General features: G+C 40.0%; 2 protein-coding genes across 8 annotated transcripts in view; both read left to right on the top strand.

Moving 5' to 3' along the window:
- Nucleotides 1-16,894, top strand: part of LOC112456476 (chloride channel protein 2) — a 32,406-nt gene that overhangs the window by 8,526 nt on the left and 6,986 nt on the right. Inside the window, exons 1-2 of one of the 7 annotated variants that reach the window (XM_025019029.1) lie at nt 8,456-10,040; nt 10,495-10,582. The exons of 4 other annotated variants lie outside the window; for them this stretch is intronic. In XM_025019029.1, coding sequence (XP_024874797.1) covers nt 9,895-10,040; nt 10,495-10,582 — 234 coding nt within the window. In that variant the 5' untranslated portion in view covers nt 8,456-9,894. Of the gene's footprint in view, nt 1-8,305; nt 8,395-8,455; nt 10,041-10,494; nt 10,583-13,045; nt 15,477-16,894 lie in introns of those variants that run through there. 2 more of the 7 variants (XM_025019035.1, XM_025019030.1) reach the window with 2 other exon arrangements.
- LOC112456478 (uncharacterized oxidoreductase YjmC-like) lies at nt 406-3,704 on the top strand. Its single transcript, XM_025019040.1, has 2 exons — nt 406-1,460; nt 2,655-3,704. The coding sequence occupies exons 1-2, from the start codon at nt 1,107-1,109 to the stop codon at nt 3,501-3,503; spliced, it is 1,203 nt and encodes a 400-aa protein (XP_024874808.1). The 5' UTR covers nt 406-1,106; the 3' UTR covers nt 3,504-3,704.

Genomic DNA, 16,894 nt, shown 5'->3' on the forward strand with positions numbered 1-16,894 from the left:
GAAATCCACAAAAAAGAAATCATCCTTTTTTCTAATCTATCGATAATGACACCGTGCTGTAAAATAACCGCGGATATCTGCGCAAATCAGCGCAAGTCTAACATATGTATGAAGAGTGCTTAATACGACACAATAATCGTTAATCGTTTAATTGTTCTAAAGAACAATAAATATTTCCTTGTCGATCTCAAAATAAAAATTTATTTTAAATTTTGTACAATATACATGTAAATATAAAATTATCGATATTTATTCGGTTTGAACGAATTTTGAACGTACACGACTGAAAAAGACGTTTTGTGGTGGTTTCAATTAATTTTATTCCCGGTAACTTTTATCTTAACAACAATAACGGCGTTTGAAGCTCTCGCCAACAGAGGCGTTACGGTTTCGCCGATGTTGGACTATAGGCAACGCCAATGTCGGTGGTGCAATGTGAGCGAACACAGTACAGACACGCTGCCAAACATTATATTTTACACACAAAGCAAGTATACAAAGTATTTTCTTTCTCACGACTCCTTCCTGGAAGAGAAACGTTGGCATCGCTCGCATAGTCTCTTCGCAGAAGAGACTTCGATCTGTGCGTGAAAGGGAATCGTTGCAGTTGCAAGTGGAGAACATTGATTCGCTCGAGCCTGTAATCGCTGACGCGTAATGGCAAACGTAGCGCCGAGCACGTGACTCGTCTGGTGTAGGCTGGCGCTTAGTTTAAACGAAGTAGAGAAGCTTGAAAATACATGGAACCGGAGGGGAGAGAAAGAAAGAGAGTTATTTCTGCGTGAACGTCGAAGAAGGAACAAAAGTCGCATCGATCGTCTTTCTAACATCATACAGCCAGTGCTTTGTGCTTATCAATTCATTATCACTAAAATCGAACTTTTGAAGAGGAATTTGAAGATAATCACACATCTCTGTATATCGCCACGATCGATAAGAGATAACGTGAAGTAAATAGATCGCGACTAGGGACTAGGGCAACGAATACATGCGCAGGATTTAGTACGATTTGATAAAGTGAATTAGCTACCCATCCTCGATAAGGTGAACCGAGTGATAAAGCGAGGTCGTGCGATCGTCGAGAGACGGAGAGAACCACTGGCGAGATGTTGACTGTCGTTCGTAGAGCAACGCTCAGTCGTTTATTGGGACTTTTGACGAGTAGTTCGCCATCGCGCGCGCGCACTGTCACCGCCGGCACCAGAATGACGTCCACCGGATGCCAGGACCGCGACCAGAAGGTCGTCCCTAAGGACGAGATCATCAGGTTCATCGAGGAATGTATGCGCAAAGCCGGCACCACGCTGGAAGACGCGCGCGTCGTTGGTCATCATCTGATGACAGCGGACTACAGAGGTCACTTTAGCCACGGGATGAACCGGATGCAAATGTACGTGCAGGATATCGAGAACAGGATCACTGATCCCGCCGCCCGGCCGCAAATCATTACCGATTTTCAGGTTCGAATGGTTCTCTCTCTCTCTCTCTCTCTCTCTCTCTCTCTCTCTCTCTCTCTCTCTCTTTCTCTCTCGGTGCTGCTGGTGGAATTTGAATATCGCGAGAAGAGAACCTTTAACTATTATAATTCACTCGTCACGCGCTCGTTTCGAAATTTTGTAATCATTCCGTCTTTCGCGTACGTGAAGCCATAGTTCGTTATCAATTGATTGCGGCGCGAATGTCACCAGTGACGTAAATGCCTTTTTCGAGTGCCGTGCCAATTAAAGAGGCTGTACATACACGATATGTACCATAAAAAAAATGGTGTTTACATTCCACGGTAATGATACACGGGACACCCTTCCTCTTCTCTCTTCTTGTTGTATCGGCCTTCGTATCTTAACAACTGATGACCCGATAAGATACGCGTCTCCCTGATTAATAGGATTTACTTTCTTCGCCGGCAAATACATTTGTCGCCGACTAGTGAACCTTACATATGTTTCCTTTATCGCGTTTTCGATCGGCTATAATTATTAAGCGACTGTAATTGCGCGTGCGGCTGTTTTGTGTCAGTATCTGAGTATCTGTTTTATTTTTATGCTGTACATGCTCGACTCGGAACAGAATCGCTATATGCAGATTCACTCGCGTTACCTTCGCTGAAATGGAACGGAAATTTTTCGAATGTAGTTGACAATTTGACGATTGGCAACAAACCGCGAGCGCTAATTACCGCCGTCGTAATTACTTTTTAGAATAGCGTCGCGATAATCGCCGGCATGGTCGGAAGCACGTGTGTGGTAATTTATTAGATAGACGCGCCGGTAATTTGGCGATCGGCAATAAACGCGCGGGCGCTAATTAACGCGGCTCTAATTACTTTTCGAAGCGGTATCTTTACTCGCGAGAATTACAGGTGTCGTCAAAAATACATGCGCTTACGTGCATAATAAGTAACTTTATTCGAGTGCGTCAAGCGTGATACGTGCCGCATGTTTAGCGAATCAAACGCAATAAACGCAATCTCGGTATCAAAGCTTCACGTTTAAAGATTTTATTTTTAATAAGCAAATAAATTTCGAAAAGATTACAAAACACAGCGAAAACAAAGCTAATACTCCAAGAGACTTCCACCAGACTTGCCAGAGTCTTTAAGAACTGTATAGACTTTGCGGTTACATCTAGGAGATCTTTTGCGTCACTACTTTCAGGCGATAGCCCTCGTAGACGGGAAGAACGGGCTAGGTCAAGTGGTCGGCAAATATTGTATGGAGCTCGCCATGGAGAAGGCCAAGAAATTCGGCATCGGCATGGTGGCGGCGCGCGGCTCCAATCACTACGGCATATGCGGTTACTACACAATGATGGCGATGGAGCAAGACCTGATCGGTTTCACCTGCACCAACACGAGCCCGTTGATGGCGCCGACGCGCAGCACCAAGTCCGGCCTGGGGACGAATCCCTTGTCCGTGGGCATGGCCGCCTGCGATGGCGACGGGTTCGTTCTCGACATGGCAACCACCGCCGTCGCTCTGGGCAAGATTGAGCTGGCCATCCGGAAGGGCGAGAATATCCCCGAGGGCTGGGCGCTCGGATCTGACGGAAAAGTGACTCGCGATGCCGAGGAGGCTTTCAAAGCTTCTTTATTGATGCCTCTCGGTGGCGCGGAGCACACGTCCGGGTACAAGGGCTACGGTCTGGGCCTAATGGTCGAGATACTCTGCGGTATCCTAACCGGAAGTCATTTCGGACCGAATATACGCGCCTGGAAGACCGGCGATAAGGTCGCTGATCTCGGGCAATGCTTCATGGCCATTAACCCGGAGGCCTTCGCGCCTGGATCGAAAGACAGATTGACGACTTTGCTCAAACAGCTGCGAAGTCTGCCCTCCTCCGGCGAGAAGCCGGTCCTGATCGCCGGCGATCCCGAAAGGCAGCACATGAAGAAGGTCGACATGGATGGCGGAATCACGTATCATCCGAACCAACTAGAGGCTTCGGAAGACGTCGCTAAACACATGAGCGTTCGACCGATGAAACTCGTTCCTAAATCTACTTAATTTTTTACTTATCAACGAAGAGCTTCACAAATTATCTGATATTTTTTATGTTTTATCGTTTACCGATTTTTTAAAATCCTATAATATGAAGTATGAAAAAAAATCGAAAATTAATTAAATGCTGATTTATATATTCGTTGACCAAGCACTCATTATTGTGACAATAAATACATCAATTTTGATACTGATTTACAAACGTTATGTAAGATTTTATTTTTTACTCGAATTGCATCCAATTGAAAATGTTCATGTATGTGCTTTATGGAACGATCGCTTTCTCAAATATCTGAAATCTTAACGAGATTATATTGACGTAAGACTTATAAAAGCCGATTATATCAATCTCAGAGTTGTATGGATAATGTTTATGCCGAGACAAATCAGTTCACGTATGCAATTCGATGATTTGAGCGGACACGATGTTCGTTACGATGACATAACCAGAGCTACGGTTTGATCGCCGGTCGATGATGATGACGGCCTTGGACTTGCCCGCTCGTTCTCGATTACGGTTATTACGTCTTTGCGAGTGGGTGTCATCGATAATGTGGAACTCGGTAGATTATCGGAAACAAATACATCGCAAAACACGCAAACATTCAAGATCATTGTTTTATAAGCATTACGCATATTAATTACATATTTTTTCACCTGCACATTGCACGTGACTTTTTTTTAACAGATTTTGTGCGCATAAATAAATAAATTGATACAAAACACGAACGTATTATTTTTTTATAAAAATTATATTGATGGCGTAGTTTTATGTTTATAGCGTAGATTTCAATGTGTGTACAATGTATATTATATATGCACATAATATCATGCAAGTATATATCTTTCAATAATATTGTATATAAAAATTAAGCTACATGTAAACTTTTTCTTTACCAATATTCGTTTAAAATCAATATATCCCTATATATAATTAGTCAGTTTTAGAACTTAAAAGATTTATTTGAAGAAACTCTTTTCGTATTTTGCTGTTCGTATTTGCTTTTTCGTTCGAAAGCAGTAAACAGGGTTATCAGGCGACTGTGTCGCATAGACACGGCGTCTGACTTGAGTTTGCGTTATCAGTCAAAAGAGGACAAGATTATAAATGCTAATGTTCGCTGTTAATTTCTCAGAATCGAAAGCTAGTTAATGAAACAAACAGGGCAAAAAATTAATTTGCTTCGTGAAATCCGGTTTTAAGGATGGTCTGTCCTATAGTAATTTTTTGTCGAAAGACTTTTGTTACAGGTCTCTTCTAAACAGCAATGAAACTGGTTTTCTCGCCGCGTTCGTTACAAAGATTTCTCTTTAAGAGCTCATTGACAAAATTGGTATTCTATCCCGTCGAATGATCGAAAAGATTACCTCGCGCGAATGTATGCCGTGTTCGAGATGTGAATTACAATCGCAATATTGCATTCTCTCGGTCAATGTGTCGATAAATTTAGAAATTTATGTGACGTTTTATAGCCTCTTACATATTAAATGTGAATTGAGTTACAATTATCTCTCTTGCCTCTCGCGTATGGTTATTTCTAAAAATCTCGTATGATTAAAATATGAAATTTCATATCATTGCATCTTTATATCTTTGTCATTTGCTATATTTACTTATTCATAAAAATCTTTTGTGATTACGTAATATTTTGATTAGTATATATTAAATAATTGCGAATACTTCTGTAATAACGTTGTAAACTAAAGTGTCCGCGCCGTGTATAATGCAATTAGAGCTTCTAGAGCGGCGAAGGTCGGCCGCAATTATCACCATTGACTTTATTTCGAAAAGGAAATCTACGTAAGCGATTGTGCACGAAGAAAAGAATCAGTCTTAAGAAAGATGATTTTACGGAAGTCTTGGAAGCGTCGCATGCGCTAATGGATTGTCGACGAGCGTGAATCTTAAAAGTCTAAGTTTGTTTTCTTATAATTGTTTCATTTAAACCTATTGTTATATTACACGACGGAATTTTTCTTTCTTGAAAAATTTACATTAATTTTTTTAATTTGCATTAATTTTTAAAATGAATATACTCACCCATATTCTGCCTCTTGCGAGATAAACGACCGATCCGACTCCGCATATTTTTCAGCCCGACGAAATCAGTAGATTCACGGGAGGTTCAGAAGTTATCGGCACGCTTTGTTTGTCGCCGCATTATCGAGCAGACAAGAACGACACGTTGGCGTTGGTCCCATCTTATTTTTTTACGCGATAACGCGGCTCGTTGCACGATCCAAGGGGTATGAGCAATTAAAGACTTAAATGAAAAATATGTTGTTGCGCGAAATCGTTATGTGATATCACTATTAATGATAAAGTTGAAGATAGAACTCAAACTTGTTTCTAAAAATTTGCATAACTCTGACTCAGACAGACGATCGACGGATTGGTATAAAACACAACTTGCTATAAGAGAGAACTATATATACATGAGTCATTAAAACGCCGGTTAATGGCATCACAGTCGACGTTAATTAGACTTATCTCTTTAGTCGAATCTCCGTTCGGAGAACACTCAATAATCAAGGTATACCTATATTTCTTCATCGATATATCTTACAATTAGATATAATTCTTTGAAAGAATAAAGCTACGCGAACATTTTGCAAAACATTTGCAAGAATTATTAAGACTTTTCTAGGATTTATATTGTATATATGTACACTGTTAGATATTAAAGGATGAAATTTAAACCAATACATTGAGTTAAATAATATTTTGTTATTTGTAACTGTGTCGAAATTTGTTATTTTATCACAAAACAGTACTATTTTAACTCCATTGGTTTAGCTAAATTAACATTATTCTAGTTAAATTAACTTTACATTAAGTAAAAGCAGTGGCGATTCCTATAATATCCTATAGGAATAGTTAAAAATGACTCAAATTGAGTATAATTTGACACTACGAATTTAACAGTGTATAATATTATAATATTTAATTTTCTAAATAATTAGCGTGTAAATAATCTGTACTCATGTCATTAATCATCAGACGTTAAATCAATTATCGCATCGCGTTTAATAATTATTTTGGTATTGCATCCTATGACAAAATTTGCAAATTACATGCGCCTGCAATCTGTTGGAGGAAGAAAAAATGTGAAAGGGATTGCTGAGCCGACGGTATGTGTATTATTATGACTCATTTCTCCGTCGCAGCTAAACAGGAAGGAAGATTCAATAATTGGACAAACGATCCTATCCAAAATGCAGTCGTCTGCAGTGTTGACGCATTGCGGGCACAATAATTCATCGCCGCTCCATGTGACTCGCATTAACTAATTCACTGCGATCTAACACACTGTCAGGGGGTCATGGAACCCATGGGACATCCGTGGCGTTCTGGGACTTCTGCATTCCCATGGCGGTCTTAACGCGTACGACATCACCCCGTGAAGTCGCCTTTTTAATGTTTGTCGAATAAAGCACACGCACTGATATATCTCTTTAGTGTACATAATAAATACTCTATATCTTTTATTTGTGCTTTTATGACCAGAAATGTGCTTTTTAATCTGAAGATAAAGATTTTATTACTCGGTGAGAAAATTGCGCACACTATAATAGAATACGTTGCGATTTAATGAAAAACATACGATTCGTATTCAACTCCGCGTTTTTTGCAATCTACTGCAACCGCAAGTATAATACAGCAAGTATAACAAATCAAAGTATTCAATTGCAATGCACAATACTGCGATGATTGATGAACTTTCCACGCGCGAAAGCGAGCCTGTGGGGAAATTATACGAGAAGTAACGTAAATATGTTTGAATACCGCGAGAAGCATAAGGATGATGCGTGAATGAAACGTATCGTTTGTCGCACAATATGATGCTTGCAATACGTTTCTTCGCGAGAATACAAAATGCGCGTTGATCACTCGCGGAGATTATTGAGAGGTCAGCTCGTTCTCGGAAGGAATTTATCCCGGGTTTGCATTGAGTCAACTTTTCAGAGATCGTCATCGCGATTAATTACCATGCACGATTAATTGCCCCGTCTTTGCTCGATATTCGTTATCTGCGATCGCGATCAGCGAAAATGCGCTTACACGCTCGATCTCCGCGACTTCTTCGCGAATCGTCTCACAATGATACTTCTGCTCAATTGCAATTGATGTGGATATTACGCGAGTCTCTCGCGCTGCGTACAGATAAATCCATTAATACGATCACGGGGATATGCAAAACTCGACGAAATTCTATATTTTCGCGTAATCGCAGAAGATTGAACCGGACACCGTCTGACGTCTTTTGACTTAATGACGTACAAAAGTACTTAATTGCTGGATCGACTTTCATGCGTCGCTAAAAATCATGTATATATGGGCTTATTTTGTATTTTTACGAGTCTAGTCTTTGTACTTCTTGCTTTCGGATAACTAGGATACATAAACGATACTCGCCGTCCGTCCGGATTATTTAAATGGATTAGTTATACTTTTTATAACGCAGGTAATGTTTAACGATATCAATAAATCGCCGCTTATTTTCTTCCGCTTCTTACTTCTCACGATCTCGCATGGCACGTTTCAAATTTCTTGTCACGCTTAAGCACGGTGCACGGTAAAACATTTTGCAAGTCTTGTTAAGCTGTGACGAAAGAAGCGTATCGGAAGTTATAATAGGTACATTATCGCGCGACGTTAATTTGCTGGCGCAAATTTGCGCGCTCGGCGGGGCTTTTGAGCGCACGGCATTATCTCTTTGCATCGCGATGTCCGATGTAGAAATAAGGCGACGAAGCAAACAAACGATTTTTACAGCCTGATCGGTCAACAGTTAAAGATCTTGCTTTGCGCGCGAGCGGCCAGATTACCGCTCTTGTTTAATTATCTGCACCTTGCTTTCGGAAATCACTCGACATTCGGCCACCGTGCGAGGAGGTACGTAACGAGATATCTCGTCTTTAATATTCATGTTATATCGATCATATTTCGGACGATACAAGATTAACTTAATACCGGCCGCGAAACGATAAATTTGACATTTGTTTCTTTTGAATCAATCGCGAGAGCTGCGATCATTTCCAATTATTTCGTCGATATACTATAAAGTTGCGGACGGACATTGGCGGAACTTATGCTCAAATATATGTAACGTTTATATAATATATCAGGGAATTAGAAAACCATTATTTATAAGTAATGTCGAGATATATCGAAGATGTCATCGATTGGACTGATCGGAGTTGACCAGCCGGCGCTGGTTAAGACGACCATCCATCAAATTACGTGGTAATTTTGGTCAATGATAACTCATGACTTTGAAGGCAGCTTCCTACGAGCCCTCGTCGAGGGAAGTAGCCAATTGCCGTATACGGCTTTCGTACAGTCGCTACTAGAAATGCCGCCAATAAGATTCCTCTCGCGATGATACTTTGATAGGATCAGCTGCATTCGCGACAACACGTAACGCATAATTTTTATAAATTTCTTTTACTCGCAGTAAATTTAGCAAAAAAATTTTCTCATGTACATATAATTACACGCAAATTTATCTTTTAACTCTCCCTTTCTCTCTACGAGGCGAATCAATAACTGACTATAGGATTGGAACTGATTAGCAATTATCAGCGTGGCATCCTTTTAAATAATATAACTTTTAAAACGGTTGCCTTGATTAACGTATAATAAATGCAGAATGACACGTTTGTTTTCACCGGCAAAATTGTGCGTATTATTGCACTCCCGAATTGAAAATTAAAATATACTCAAATTGAATTAAAATGTCGAGTTTGACAAGGGGGGTGGCGATTTCTTCCAGCACTGCGACGTACGCGAGGTGTCCGTTGACAATGGGCAATTTGACCGAGTGTGGGGGGAAAATCGCGCGTGTATGTCGTATGTACGTGTGCGACGTCGACGGCTGTCAGTGCGGCCTAATGAGTCCGTAAATTGGACCAGGCTATAGGGCCTTCTATCTGAGAATTGCACGGTCGGCTCTCTCGTCTCGCTGTCAGTGTGACTCACTGGCTTCGTGTGCGACGAGTTCTCGCTCGCGATTCTCGAACGTTCAACGTTCCTCCTCCCTGCGCGGTGTGTTCGGTGTCAGTGTCACGGTGCCCCATCGATTTCCCCGTCTCCCTAGCTCGCGGAAGAGAAAAAGGCTCCAAATCAGTTTCGGTTTTGCCGCGACTGTTTCACACGAGGAAGAAAAAAAACACGGCGGAACTTTACGATTTCGATGTATCGCGAGGAGATCGGTTTGTCGCAGAAATACTCTCTGGGGAACATGGATATGGGGAACGTGCATATTTAACATGCACGCCGGAAGAGGGAGAAGGTTGTAAAGCGTTAATGCATCACGAGGAAATATCGAACGACCGTACGCGCGTGGGTGCGCATAATCCGTGAAATCGACGCGATCGAGCGGACAGCGCAAAAATGGCGAGTCAAACCGCGAAGAAGGAACTTCTAGAGGAGACTCTACACCATCCGGAAGGTAGCGAGGAAGAAGTGGATAAAGAATGGGAGGAGTTCACAAGACTAATGGCGAAATTAAAGGAAAACCGCCGGAATCGGCCGCACAGGTACATTTGCGCGAAATGTTCCGCCTTGATTCCAGAGGTAGCGCAGAAAGTAGAGAAGCACACACTAAAATTTCGAGTAAAAGAGATCCAATCCATTTGGATGTACAATAGAAGAATTTTCGAACAAAAAATATAAAAAATAATAATTAGATGTGGATTTAGAAGCCAATAGACACAACTCAAGAGTTTTCTAATATTAAATTAAAATTATTTTAAAACGGGTGAATAAGATTATCCAGATAGAACATAAAACTCACAATGATATCATGATGACGTCGTCATGACTTTATTTAATTATCACTTAAAAGTTAAAATTAACTCCACTTCAACGTCACGTTGACGTCGTCATGACCTATTGTTCTATCCTGTTTATTATTATTCCCTAGGTAATAACACAACAACAAAATGTTAAATAACAAAATTAAACACAAACGAACTCGGAATCTTTTTTTAGACCGTCGCAAGCATTCTACCCATGTCCTCCGCCAAATGCGGACGAAGAGCAGCAAGAGTTCGATCCTTTCGACTATATTAACACGATTGTAAGCAATTCATTTTTGACAGTGAGTTATAGTCTATTGATCTTCTGTCTCTTGAAGCGACTGCAAAATATGTTGCTTGTATGAGCATGCAACTTAAAAGTTATTATTAGACGCACTAAACCGCGCCTTATTGCTAGTTTTTCCGGTGTTTCGAAGTCGTGTATTTTATTTCACGTGACGATTTTTAAATTTATAGTCGAACTCTGAAGACATTTACGATTGTATTTTACGCGACTAATTACTGTTGTTTCTGATAACGTTAATGACTGCTCAGAAGCAATTTGTAATTAAACCATGACTATTGTTGCTAGATAAGTCCAAGATTTGTCAATGTTTATTGCGCGCATTATATCTTCAAATATTTACTCTGATGTATCTCCTTATAATTGTCAAACTCTTTTTTAACTCAGATGTTATATATACAAATTATTTATATACGCAATAAACGTCAAAGATTTTCGCAAAACATTCGCTGAAATATATTTCTTGCTTTTACGATACACTTTACGTCCTACGTTTCTCTCATCGGGAATTAATATTTCACAAATTGCCGACTCGGCTAGTTTTGATGCAATGCCATGATACGAACCGGCGATTTGTCCGAGATTTTCTATGGTCCGTAAACCATCCTGCAACACTGAACCCAATGACGCGACCTTTGGACAATTGCCAAGTGGGCGAGACTACATTTCAAATAAACGATTTCACGAGATCGTTGTTGGACACGGCTGCATTAAAGGCGGAACGTACATATCGTCTTTTCTTTTTTACTATTAAAGTGTTTCTAAAAGTTTATGATTTTATGATATAACTTCTAGATATCTGTAGTATAAATTCGATCTTTAACGTGTTTGTTATCTATATTTCGCATTATTAGCGCAAGACACGCTTGATGTTGATTATGTCGGTGTGCATTACAAAAAAGATGATTTGCCCATGCGCGGGAATGTGCGCGCGTATTACGATGGACCTTGACTCGTCGCGTATCACACAGGAGAATATCGGCCTTGTCGCGTGTCCGGTCATGTCGAAATCTTTAAACAAATTTAGAAGCGCCAGCCGGCGCGGCGCGGATCTTAATTTTCACGTGAAATTATCTGGAGGAAAAGATCTAAATTTCTTCTTTTTTGTTCCATGTGAAAATACGAGAAGACCATACGAAAGAGATACTAAATTTAATCGATTAAAAATGTTTGTGTAACTTGAGAAGAGCACCGATCTATTTGCAGCGAGAAGTCGCGAGAATTCTCTTCTTTACGCTTCTTTGTAAAATATTTATTATAAAATATACTTACGAAAAATGCGTCAGAAACTGTTAATATAAATTTTTCATATAATTTTGCTTACTTACAGTGTTCTCGCGTCGCGAAATTTACGATTTACTTGAGGTTCGGAATAGATGGGACGTTTGCGATTTATCGGCAATTCCGTACAACACGGCGTGATATTAAGTGACCGCGGTAATCCGTCAAGTATTATACGAGCGACAGGTGTCTCTTTTCCATATCTCGCTACAAATTGAAAATTGCTCGACGCTCGCGACTGTTATTTCGCGAAAACAATGCGTTTCGTGACGCGACCGCGTGCCCGACGGGCATGGTTTAATAGCGCGCGGTAACGATTCACATTAGTCATCGCAATTAACCAGTTGATCAGCTGCCAACGAATCGCGAACGATTCTCGCGACTGTTTCACAATTCGCGGCGGTGTAAATGCGGAGTTTCAGTAACGTTTGTAAGTACTTGTAATGCAAAACCTTCTGCACGCGATTGAATTGAGGCAAAATCGGTGATGGAGAAGCGAATCGCGTGTTGCAAAGTTTTGCACACAAATTTGTTAAATATTTAACAAATTTAATTATTATCTAACAATAAATAGTAATCGTTCTATAATTATACATATATATTAATTATCTTGTTTGGTTGATGTCTTGTAATACTTTAATTTACGTCAAATATCTAAATTCCCGCATGGTTTTCCGTAGTAGGAGACTTGGACTTGTGCTATTCATGCAAAGTGTCCGAGGCAGATTTCAGGAAATACTATTAGCGCGTGTAATCGCGTGCACCCGCGTATCAATTCACGGAGAGCTTGATAATTCAAAGGAGTACGCGCGGTCTTTGCAACGACGCCTTTCTAAGCAACGCTTTTATGCGCGCGAATGAGCTCTTAAGGACTCGTTATGCTTATCGAGCACGCGTGACCAGCATGAAGAGATCCTCGTGTTACCACTACGCACACATATGCACATACCCTATGTTTATATGCATATACATGATACATATATATGTAATATGTATATGTATATGCAGATTACACACAGCACAGGTTGAATCTGCAACCTCGTGATCGTGCAATTTCCGGGTGCATCCACGCACTGCTTGGCTTAGCTTTCTTTTATGCCTAGCGTTACTTTCTGGTACTGCCAGTAATTCGCAAGTGTCATATTAATTACATAATTAGTAAATATTAATAGCAAAATAATTAGGATAGCTATAATGTTCGAGACGAATGGACAATTTAAATAATTTGGGCAATTTGTTTTGCGTGGTATTTATGTTCGAGCCTATACTCATTATCCGTAACGCCAATCGGTTAGGAGCCTAAAATTGGATTAGGGGCCGATTGCCCAGTGGAACGTGGTCACGATGTGCGTAGTCGACAGCTCTTAAATGTCACCTATATTTCAATCTACAGAATCGAACTTGCCCGATCTTATCTAATCTCGTGTTTCTCGTGACATCTTCATATTTAAATCGATCGTCCCGCACACGATTAAAACGCCACTGAATATTTCATCGGCATTATCTCCTCCATTCGTACGCCGGAAATTAAAATACAGCACGCGATTGTCAGACTAAAAGATTTCTAGGTCTGCGATTAAATCGAACCGATATCCTGAAAGTATTATATCTCAAACCGAACTCGGCGATTTAATGCACAATCGTACAGGAGAGTCGCGATGTAACCGCCCGGCGAAATCGTGTGTGATGTGCGTGATGCGTGCTGCATCTGTCACCCGCATATTTATATCGTCAACTAGTCCCGGGGACGCTGCCAGAATCGTGGTATCACACGTCAAGATCGAGATCATTGACGTTGCGATCGAAACAGACTCGATTATCTTGAGGCTCGATCCTGTTTTACAAGATAATCTTTGAGATAATGTCACGTGGTCTTTTTTCCATATAAGAAAGATGATTCGCGAAATAATCGTGATAAGGAAACGTCACTCATAGATATTTATCGATGTTCTTACTCTTCATAATATTATTTTCTGCCCGCTTAAAACGCGATTGATAACGTGCGTGACTGATCGTTGGGCGGTCGATTAGAGAACAATATAAATTTGAAGCAGACGGGTAAATAAACTGAGTTGTCGCGTATCGAACTTACGAATACATAAGTGATCGCTAGGTCTATCAAAAAAGTGGAAACGGTACATAAGTGGTGGCGAATAAATAACAGGCGCAATGTCGTGCCAAGTATATTTTCGAACGAGATCTTGGGACACACTGTATAACAAATAAATCTTACATATATATATTATATATATGTACGACATGCGTGCGATGCGACAAAATCCAGATTCGAGAATTTTTCGAAATAAGTGACGTTGCACGGGCGTGAGTTCGCGATAGAAGATGGATGCGTCTTGAAACCAGGGCGCGCATCAGGTGAATTTACGCGGCCTCAGGTGAAACGTCGCGCAGCTTATTCGACAATAAACAATAGGATTTCGCCCTGTCGACGCTGGCTGGGCGACGCTAAAAATAAGGATTTTGACTGTTGCCAAACTTCAACAAATATTCCCACTGAGGTGTGAAGCAGACATCCACGAGACGTCGCCGTTTAGTTTGCGCTCGTGTGTACGCACGTACAGATGCATAGAATTATTGTTTAAAAAAGGAATTCCTCGAAACAGTCGTGAAAATTCGCGCAGACGTTGCCGCAAGTTTATCGCGAGCCGCTAAAGTCGTTCAGGACTTTGCATAAATAAAAATGTGACAGTCGTAAACAGTTACGGGAGACGTAAGCAAAATTATAAATTGAAATTGAAGCACAAGGATTTAAAATTTTGGTGTACTAGCGAGGCAGTACTCTAAACGGTGAAAAATTTTCTTGAATGACATTTCGAAGAACGTAAATAAGATTCGTGTAGTGATGGAGAATCTAAAAATTTGTTGGTGTAGAAAAAACAACGCAGACACTTTCATACGTATTATATACGTAAGGAATTTATAGAAAATTTGGGTGACGATTTAAAAATTTGTTGATACCGGAAAGTTAATTTATTAAACAGCAAAAGAAAAGTGACGTAGAGTACTTCCACAGTGCTTTTTCATTATTTCGTTCAATTGAATCCTTGTTAATTATTCTTATTTATTTATTTATTACCCACGAAGTAGCCGTTGCGTAAGAATGCGCAAGAGACGAAGAATAAGAATCGTACATATTAAACGAAACTATCGAATTTTGGGATTTATTAAGTTTCAAAAATTTGTATGACTCTTTAATGACTTCTGAGCTCAATGACCATGAGGCGATATCAGACGGTAATTTTTCGACGAAATAAAACACACTTTTTAGTGGAAGTGAATGACGAGCAGACGCGAGTTTCTCGAGAAAAAAATCAGATTTATCCGCGTGTGGCTACATCTCGCAGCGAAACTTCAGAATGTAGATTAAGAAGGTGGTATACGATCGTGCAGTGATGTACGAAATGGAGGAGAAGCCGAGGAGAGACGCATCTTTAAGCTTAAATTCGAGTTTCCGTGAGTCGAGTAATCCAAGTGACGAATCCTCGATGCAATCCGTGAAACTTCTCGCCCAGCTCTCCCTGCCGACCTTGGTCTTGAACAGGGCATACTTTGTCTGTAACGACAACTACCTTGTAAGTGCACGCTCGCATTCTAATCCTACCGTTATCCCGCGACGGGGTATAGGTTTCCTGTTCAAGACGGTCTCGACGCGAGAGCGCACAGTTTTCCCGGCATTACGGCCATTACAAACAATTTCGTACAATTGTTTCTTAGGGACCGCCCGCCGCGCCGCGCCGCGCCGCGTTGGTGATAGCTCGTTATATCTATCGTCGCTCGTGTGAAGACGATGATAATCAGCGTGTAGACAATTGTGACGTAGCAATGTTTATGCAACGACATATTATATTTTTAGTGTGCATGACATTAACTCTTTTCTTTTTTCGTAATACGCTTATATTAAATTAACAAATAAATGGATCCGACGGCGTTTGAAAAATTATAATGGCTGTATTCTCATTGTTCTCAAATTCACTGTCACTACTGAAAATGTATAGTATACGTGACGTAAACTATAGATTTTCAGTACTGGTAGTGAATATGAGAACACAGCTAATGGACCAGCCGTTTCTTAGACTAGCGTATCGCAGCAATCTTCTGTCTGCCAAGAAATTTTTATTATCGTTTTATCGAATATTAATCGCTCGAGACGTGACCGGTTTTTGGATTAGATAAAAGCTTGTTTTGATAGATAGTTTTCGCATCGTATGATATCAGATTTTCAGTTTAGAGAAACGATCGTTTTAATATCATTAAATCATCAATAAAACGCGGGAGTTTCGCTCTTTCGCATCTTTAATATTTCTCTGCTCGTCGATTAGCGCCGTAAGAAAGTACTTAAACTGATCGACAATTTCTAATTGCAAACAACAATTGGCGACAACTTCGTTTATCTTTGGAGGCAAGTTTATCGAAGCCGAACGTTTCTATTAGATCTCTTAGATTAATAATAGGTACGTGTAAAACACGAGTCACACTCAAACTTTGGTCAACAAGTCAATTTTACGATATTCGAGGCGGTCGAGACGAAACTATATTGAACAATATTGAATTATGCGAACGATATTGAGTCATTTCTTTTATTTTTCTAAAAGATTGTAATTATCTAGAATAGATTGCAATTATCTAGCATGACTTTTTCCGATAACCATATCGGACAAACCGTATGAATTGAATACTTAATAATCAGATCTTGTGGTAGGACGAAAAGATACGATGTGATTGATTAACAGAATGCGCTACATTAAACTACAGCGAAATTATTTTAATATAATTTGGCTGATGATAATTATTGTATGTTGAATGCAGTTATAATTCTTAGCAATAATACATAATTTATCATATAATTTCTGCATGAAATTTTTGAATGGTATGTTATTATAATTCCATAAAAATAGTTACGTATATATCTTAAATACATCTAAAATTAATTTTCCTCGAGTAATATCGCTCACTCTTTCGAGACCTCAGAGACATTAAAAGTTCATTGGCA

The sequence above is a fragment of the Temnothorax curvispinosus genome, unplaced genomic scaffold, assembly GCF_003070985.1.
Source record: "Temnothorax curvispinosus isolate PA1 unplaced genomic scaffold, ASM307098v1 QBEX01006881.1, whole genome shotgun sequence".
NCBI classification, from domain to species: Eukaryota; Metazoa; Arthropoda; class Insecta; order Hymenoptera; family Formicidae; genus Temnothorax; species Temnothorax curvispinosus.

Coding starts and splice junctions, on each gene's coding strand:
- LOC112456478 (XM_025019040.1), top strand. CDS start 1,107: ATGTTGACTGTCGTTCGTAGAGCAACGCTCAGTCGTTTATTGGGACTT. Junction 1,461..2,654: donor AAATCATTACCGATTTTCAG/GTTCGAATGGTT, acceptor CACTACTTTCAG/GCGATAGCCCTCGTAGACGG.